This window comes from Apiospora marii, assembly GCF_038362585.1.
Source record: "Apiospora marii strain CBS 49790 chromosome Unknown utg000004l_segment0_segment1, whole genome shotgun sequence".
In the NCBI taxonomy this organism is placed as follows: domain Eukaryota; kingdom Fungi; phylum Ascomycota; class Sordariomycetes; order Amphisphaeriales; family Apiosporaceae; genus Apiospora; species Apiospora marii.
In genome coordinates this window covers 227,671-232,934 of record NW_027117376.1, presented here as the reverse complement: position 1 = coordinate 232,934, position 5,264 = coordinate 227,671, and the positions used below count along the sequence as shown (strand labels likewise).

Sequence of the window (5,264 nt, the reverse complement as noted above, 5' to 3'; positions counted from 1 at the left end):
TCTTGTCACGGCGCGCGAGGGCGAAGAAGGAAACAGACCGAAACGAACGCCAATCACAAGTAAGTGCACGCATGCATACATACACATACATACATCATGTAGTAAGTTGCCTGCGTTGGGTAGCCGATGCGTGCCCATTGATGTCGAGGAGTTAGTTTCTCGACGGGATTTACAGTACAGTTGGAAATCCCTCCACTTCGAGGGGCTTGGCTGCGTGCAAGCCGAGTCGTGGCCCTCCCCGCAGATCTTGATACCCGATCGATCGAATCAAACCCCTCCCTTGCGCCCCCCTAAATGAACCCACTGGCCATTTTTCCAGGGGAGGGGTTGCTGATGAGTCCCTGAAGCTCAAGGGAGGGGGGGTAGGGGGGTAGGGGGGTCAAGTCAGTTCAGTCTGTCATCCTTCCTTCGGCTGCTGCAAAGTAACGTAGGAGCCCATCATTATGATGGTGACAGACAGCGCGAAGCCCATGCGTGCATGCGTTACAACTTCAACCTACCTACCAACTTACATACGCTCATCAAACGAGCATGTTCAATTCGGCAAAGAAGCCATCACAATTCTTCAAATGGAAACAAGAAAGTTGCTCCGATGCCGCAGAGATACACCTACGATATTCTAACTGCAGTTTCTTTTGCACCTTGCTTTTTCTTCTTATTTTGCGATTCGGTCTCCTCTTTTTGCTTTTTACCCCCTTTTTTTTCCTTTCTTTTCTCATCGGCGCGACTGACTTAGATGACGAGAAAAGTGAGTGAGATCTGCCGCTATACATAAATGCCAATCCGGGCACCGAGTTCGTCGTGCAACCAGACAAGTCAAAAGACCAAGAACAACACAAGAAGTTGAGCAGTACCTACCTAAACGTAGTGGCAGTAGAAAGAATTATGACTTGAGACTTGACAGCTCGTGTCGCACGGCATGTGGTCTCTTTTGTCTCCCCCTTTCGTGCTTGATTCCTCCTTGGCCCGCCCGTCCGTCGTTCGCTCGGCCTCCCGCTATCCGTCCTGCGTGTTTCTTCCGCCGCTTGTTTCAAACCCATGTGTGACGTGACGAATCACGATGGGCTGTTTTTGTTTCATGGGGCCAGGCAGGACAGGTCCAAGCTACATGACATAACGTACTTGTCAAACTGGTGACGATATATCTCATAGGGAGGGACCTATTTGCTGCATCCTTTGACGGCTTGAGAGAGGCGCGCGCAATACTAAGATGTAGAGTTCAACGTCTACCTTGATAGTAATCATAATCGTAACTCTATTCATACCGTCCAAGAGCCAATCTGTGTGGGACGTCAAAGGAGTGGCCCGTAGTATTACTGGTCCTTCGTTCCCTTGGACTGGCCGGTCTGGTTGCACAACTTTGAATACGACTAAGTGCTGCTACTACGCAATCTCAAGCCGTCCTGCTCTTTATGCGTCGACGTGGGGCATGTAAACGCGCAAAGAGTTGCTTGGCAAGGTTGTTAGTGTGCTGCAAGTAGAGGAGAACGAACGGCTTTAAGAACAGGGCACACCTTGCGGTTGACTAACGGCCTCCTGTCTTGCTTGGCACTTTAACTTGAGCTGCCGCGAGCGGAGGTTACAGACAGCGCCTCGATTCAATTTAGATCACTGGGAGCTGTAGCGTGGAGTGGAATACATACAGTGGCAAGCTTCAATGCTTGCCAACGTTTTGGTCCATAATGGGTTGATTGATTCCGCATCTGGTATCTCTCGTTCTCTTCCTCGCGTCCCGTTCTCTACATCATACATGTTGGATCTTGCCTCCATCATCTCCATATACCATAAATGTCCACTTTATGTGGGGGTATTGACTTCTGCCAAAGCCATTTTACGAAGAAATACTAGTCCAAGAGGAAACCTTAGATGCCTCATAAACCGCCTGTTGCTGCATCATTTGTGCACAACTCTCGACGGATGAAAATATGTCTTTCCCGCTTTTCCAAGCAGCCCGTGCCGTGGTGGGCCGAATTGCCTCCCACGTCCCCTAACGCACAGCTCCAGCTTCCAGCTTCCAGCTTCCCTGCTATGCTGCTTCCATCGCAACGGCTTCGTCAGATCCCAAATGTGTAAAAGCAACATTACTGATGGAGAGAGCTCGTCTCGTATAAAACGCCAAACAATGCCTTTGTAAAGCCAATCAAAATGCCAAGTCCCTTTCCCAAACTCGGGGTATATACATGCGGATATGTTTCGTATGCGTGGGTATGAACCAGAATTGAATAGAGCGTCGTATGTCCGGGAGGGTGTATTATGGGCGTGTCTTTCTGTGTACCATTCTCTGTGCAGGCAATCGCTTCATCTCCATCGAATAAGGCGAGGCGCTTAGAATGGCCCGAAGACACGCGGGTGATAGAGGTTCGACCGAGGACTATGGAGAGCTGCTGCAGGTAGCTGGCCTGTAGAGGGCTTCCTTTGCCCATCAGTTTTCAGAGCTAGCTTTTGGTCGGATGGCGCGTTGTTCCATCTGTCGTTTCCTTTCCAGCTTCGCGTAGTGAAGTCCGCACGCGTTGCACAGTGTCCTGGCTCCATCAGGCCCGCGCCGCCATTCAGGCGTGTCGATTCTATTGCAGCTGTGGCATCGGCCAGGAGGTGCCGCACGCTGTTCCTCAGTCAGTATATGACCCAAGCCACTAGACAGTCTCCTCCCATCACTTACCCCTCTTCGCTTTTTCACTTCACCAATGCCATAATGTTGCTTGAGACCGTCGCCGTACATACTGACATCGTCGTCGTCATACGGTCTCTGGTGTTTGCCTGCTTCACGCGCCTTCTCCGTCTCGACATTGTGTTGTATTTCTCGAACGTTTTCCAGAGATTTCCTCATATAGTCCACATTGCTGAGCATCTCCGTGATCTCTCGCGATGTCGGCAACCGTTCCGGAATCGGCTGACCACCGTGTTGTTCCGAGGCGATATTTAGGTAGGCTTCTGCAAAATTGGACATCGTGCGTGCAGTCCAGCTGATCTATAACTCCGAATTAGCTATTTCCATTGAATCAAGACGCCGCAGGTGCTTACCCTTTGCAGGCAGTCGGTATAGCCCCAGGCCTCGAAATGCCGGTTTAATGCAGACGAATCGTAGCGCCTGGGCATGCCATATTCCTCGTCGCTATGGAGCTGAGGGCGATGGTGGTCATAAGGAGGACCTGGAGGGCCCATATGTCGCGGAGACATCGGAGGGCCCTGGCCAAGAGGATATTGCCCCGGTGGTAGATGGCTTGAATGCGAGTAGGACAAGCCCGGCGGGTGGCTCCCGTTTCTTTGTAAGGGTTCAGAGGGCTTTGCCCCATCTCGTTCACCGAAGGCGAAGCCTGAGCTTGATGGTCCCGGATATGAACCCTCATTACGTGGCGCATATCGAGAAAACCTCTCGTCTGGTGCAGGTCCAGCCGCTCGTGGTTCTGGGCCAGCATCGCTTCGCGGCGGAGCAGCTGAGAATGGCGGGGAGGAGGTGGTGGGAGATTTTGTGAGCTCCCGATAGTAGAAGGTGTGGTTGGTGAGTAGGGACTCGGTTTGGAGCTCGAAAACACCTCTGATATGGAGGGCAGCGATTGCCTCTTGGATGATTCGAGCTCACTAGGTGTTCTGCGCGAATCTCCAGCAGACATCATGCCAGGCATGCTCGGCGGTGGCGGTGGATGAGAGTACGCCGAATTGTGAGGATGATACGCTCCCGCGGGGCTGAGCAGTGTCGCAGTCGCCATTTTAGAAGCTTCCCTCGGTCTTTCGGCCGAAGATAATTCTCGTTGATGCAAGTTGAATAGATCAGGTCTGTTGGCTAGAGTAAGCCGACTGTTCGTGACAAGAAAGGGTCAGACGTCTTCGCGGGGAAAAGAGGTGCAAACCTCAAAAGAAAAAGACAAACCTTTGCCTACTACTAGATTCACCCGCGTCCATAGCGGGACTACTGCCGATAATATGCCAATGCCCCAGCCGTTGAATTAGGATTCATGCATCTGACTCGACTACCACTAACGGTCGGATTGTCGATCGTCGTTAGATAGATGAGACGGCGCAGAACTCTGCCAGTATTGCACTATGACCGTGAACTACAGACGAACGACAGCTGCGTCAAGAGTTTCAGAGTCAGGAGTGATGTATGTGCAAAGCGATACAAGCAGGTAAGGCAATCAGGAGGCGGCGCCCTGAGCGAACGACAAGCGGATATGTTCAGGACGGTGGTGGCGTGGGATCGGTTGAGTGTACCTTTACGGGCCGGTTTGATTAGATCCAAAGCCCAGTTCAAAAAAGATGTAAAGACGTGGTGGCGGGCGGGAAGGGGTTACACGGTGTGTCGAAGCTTGTTTTGCTTTTCTTTTGTTCAGACCCCGAGTAGAGGAGGTGATGGTGTTAACTCCCCCAAAGGCAAAGCCCGAAGCAGGAGCGGCAAGGCGAGTCTCTTGTAATGAAGATGTGGGAAATCTCACCTAACGGTAGCTAAGGGGTGGTGGACCGCAACGGGGCCGGCGGGACTGTACAGTAAAGGCACAATGGCTCTTCGGATCTCGTGGCGTCGTGAACGGTTCGCAGCTGCTCTCGTCTAGGTGAATGTCGCTTGCCGATACTGAGGCCCACTAGCGTAGCGTAGACTACCTGCTATGCTAGTCCGCAACACCGCGACTAAAGTCTCGGGACAGAATGAATACTAGCAAAGTATCTTGGCCGACTTGACTCGCTGCGCAGATCGGGAGTGCAGCGCTAAAAGGGGGGTGTGGTGGTTGTTTGGCAGCAGCAATGAGCAGACAATAAACAGGTTTGGGGTTCTTCAGGCTCTGGATTATATGGAAGCGTGCTGGCGTAAGCAAAGGGCGTGCGCGTTCAGTAGGGCAGAAGGAGGGAAAAGAGAGGTAGAAAGACGTTGAGAGAAGCCTGTGAAAGTGTGGGCGAAAGTGATATTTAGGACGTGGAGAAACAAAAAAAAAAAGACGAGATATGACCAGTCCAGTCCGTACTGACCGAACGAAGGATGTATGCAATTGTATGTTTCTGTGCGATTGGGCCAGCAGAATCATGGGATGGACAGACACAAATGAGAGACCCCAAGAACAAGAGCCCACCCTTCTCGCAGCAGGCAAGCCCCCTGTTGAACCCAACCACGGGTGGGGGACGGGGACCAGGAAGATGGTCAGGGAACAGGGTATAACAGTTGGCTAGCGTGAGACTTTGAGAATTCGGGACTTGCATGTAGCCAGTAGACGGAGCTCGTCTGCTAGATATGCTGCTTCTAGCGGCCAGGGGGGCCGAGATCCTGATCGGGATCT

At 52.0% G+C, this 5,264-nt stretch overlaps 1 protein-coding gene across 1 annotated transcript; it reads right to left on the bottom strand.

Annotated features, from left to right (window-relative positions):
- Positions 1-2,422: 2,422 nt before the first annotated feature.
- On the bottom strand, positions 2,423-3,707 carry PG985_007058 (uncharacterized protein; the record flags this gene model as incomplete). The annotated part of the gene is made up of 4 exons (XM_066826827.1): positions 2,423-2,602; positions 2,660-2,968; positions 3,022-3,474; positions 3,534-3,707. 4 exons carry the CDS (start codon positions 3,705-3,707, stop codon positions 2,423-2,425), a joined length of 1,116 nt encoding a protein of 371 aa, XP_066684502.1.
- Between the last annotated feature and the right edge of the window lie 1,557 nt (positions 3,708-5,264).